Source organism: Haplochromis burtoni, unplaced genomic scaffold, assembly GCF_018398535.1.
Source record: "Haplochromis burtoni strain Fernald_Lab_line unplaced genomic scaffold, NCSU_Asbu1 Contig_115, whole genome shotgun sequence".
Classification (NCBI taxonomy): Eukaryota; Metazoa; Chordata; class Actinopteri; order Cichliformes; family Cichlidae; genus Haplochromis; species Haplochromis burtoni.
Genome location: NW_024582476.1, coordinates 1,032,803 through 1,035,510, shown reverse-complemented (window position 1 = coordinate 1,035,510; position 2,708 = coordinate 1,032,803). Strand labels below are relative to the sequence as shown.

Genomic DNA, 2,708 nt, shown 5'->3' with positions numbered 1-2,708 from the left:
GTGTGCTTCAAAGTGGTTCACAGATGAGTGACAGGCGAGACAGATAAACTGTAATAAATAAAAAACAATACAATAAAGACAGGAGTATTGAATAAAGAAAATAGACGTCAATAATGAAAAATATATTAATGATAAAATAAACACAAAAATAAAAGTAATTTAGAAGACATTAATATAATAAAACAGAATTAAATGTAAAGTAATCAATAAGATCTAGTATAGTCTTGCGAAATTCTGTTACGTTATTTAATTATTATTTGATACAATAATCCAGTGGAAAGAGTGTAGGTAGACGTACGGTGTTACGTAAAAGCATAAACTCCTCAACCACACTTTAAATACAGGTTGACTTTGCGTCGAATGTGCTAAAATTAACCAAAGTAATCTTTTAGTGAGAAAATAAAATCATTTTAATAAAAAAAAATACGAGAATACACACATTATTTAATCTATCGTGGTTTATTCGTGTTTTTGTGAAGCTAAACACTTTAATTACCGTTATTTCTATCAGCAGACAAATGGGACGAATATGCGCGCGCTCGTCTTTCGACAACATTTACTTGAAGCTCTGTCATTGAGAAACATGGCGGCCTCCACAAGAGCTGCAAACGCTGCTGCTTCCAACCCACAAGGTCCAGCTTCGGTCGGCCCGAGCGTGGACAGCCCGACTCTTCAGTACAGTATGATTCTGGAGCATCTTATCGGTGACAAGAGGCCCGTGAAGGACCTGAACCCCGCCGTGATGGGGGGGCTGCCCGTGCCTCCGAAAAGCGACGAGCAGAAGATGATCGAGAGGGGAATGGAGAGCTGCGCCTTCAAGTCTTTGCTGGCCTGTGTGGGAGGTAAACGGAGACATTGAGAGTGTAACAAACATCACAAGGGTTTGGTGTTTTTGTGCGTGTTTGGCTGCTCGTGCAGAATATTTCGTGTGCTAAGTCACCTCAGATATACGAGGCTATGGGAGCTGTAATGCTATTATACCAACAAACAGCAAATTAATCAGTCATCTGATCAAACCAATCGGTCATCGATATTGTCTTGTTTTAAAATTATGTATTTGTGTTCAGACATAAGAAACGTAAAAGCAACATTTTAGAGCGTTTTGAATAAACAGGTATCAAATAATCAGTTTATAATACAGCCACGATATTGCCCAAATGTAGCCACTCAGCTCAATAGCAGAAAAGATCTGTATATATTACAATTTTAAGAGTCTGATGATGTTTTTGCTCACCACAGGGTTCGTCCTTGGAGGAGCATTCGGTGTTTTCACAGCTGGAATTGATACTAATGTTGGCATCGACCCCAAAGACCCTTTGAGAACTCCAACAGCACGAGAGGTTCTAAAAGACATGGGCCAGAGGGGGATGTCCTATGCCAAGAACTTTGCCATTGTGGGCGCCATGTTCTCCTGTACAGAGTGCATCATAGAATCAGTAGGTCACAGCTTCTTACATCCTCATGTGGGTTCTGACAGACTCATAGTGGACATATAACCTCAGACTGGAGTTCAGAACAAAAGGCAAAAATGAGCAAAGGCGATTCATTTTCAATGTATCCATCAGTCTCTTTAGAATAATAAGGAATGAATGAAATAATGATAACAGTTTGTCAACAAGGGTTTGAGATGTGATGTGAATCCATAACATGGCTTCAAAGAGGAAAAATGCTCAATATGTGGTCAGATTACTAGAGCACCATCAGAATCACTGAAGACATATTATATATGTGGACAGCAAAACATTTTCAGCAAAGTAGTTGCAACTTAAGCTAAGTTTGTAAATGTGCAAATAGTACAGCAAAGGTGGATGCCAGCTATCTCTTATTAGTCACTCCTCTCTCTAAAAATGTAGATGCCAGTATTATATTTGCTTTGCATTTCTTGCTTTTATTCTAACCCTGCAGTACACTGTGGTAATAAGTGTCTTTTTTGTACCTGTTTTTCATTTACAGCACAGAGGCAAATCTGACTGGAAGAATGCTGTGTACAGTGGTTGTGTGACTGGAGGAGCTATTGGCTTTCGCGGTATGTAACTTACTTTATTAACTAATAGTTTGCATTATAGCAAATTTATGCATTTTGTCCACGTGTTTATTTTTCTGTTTTGCAGCTGGTCTGAAGGCTGGTGTTCTGGGATGTGGAGGCTTTGCTGCATTCTCTGCTGCAATTGAATATTACTTGAGGTGAAGCTCTATGGAGTGGCTCGATGGACAAAAACATAAATATTACACATGTGGACCAGAGAAAGAAGAATCTCGCTGTGAGCTTGCTAACCGTGATGTTTCCCTGCACATCAAGGATTGCTGTTAAAGCAGAATTGAAGTGTACTGTTCAAACACGGGGATTTTAAGTGGCACCACAGTAGGCTAAAGAAAACAAACAAACAAACAAAAAGACTTGTCTGTTTTTCCTGTGACTTTCATATTGTGGACAGTTGGAGCAAGGAATGCCAATTTCTCATGGTGAATCTTCAAAGACAGAGCAGAGTGCGTCTGCTTCAGTGGCGTACTGATCAGGTGATCAAAGCTGAACTTGTGTGAACTTCACTCTGGGTCTGTAAAAACTCAGATGAGCAATGCTCTGCCTGTAAAACATTTCTTTGATGTGTAAGTAACTAATCCACACAGGATTATTTATAATAAAAGCATTTTTTAAAATTGTGGATGTACTACTTTTCCTTGATTATTAAAGGACTACAACCCCCAAA

General features: G+C 39.1%; 1 protein-coding gene across 1 annotated transcript; it reads left to right on the top strand.

The window, feature by feature from the left end:
* The first annotated feature begins 534 nt into the window (after window positions 1-534).
* timm22 (translocase of inner mitochondrial membrane 22 homolog (yeast)) lies at window positions 535-2,708 on the top strand. Its single transcript, XM_005928486.3, has 4 exons — window positions 535-842; window positions 1,240-1,436; window positions 1,954-2,026; window positions 2,112-2,708. Exons 1-4 carry the CDS (start codon window positions 584-586, stop codon window positions 2,186-2,188), a joined length of 606 nt encoding a protein of 201 aa, XP_005928548.2. The 5' UTR covers window positions 535-583; the 3' UTR covers window positions 2,189-2,708.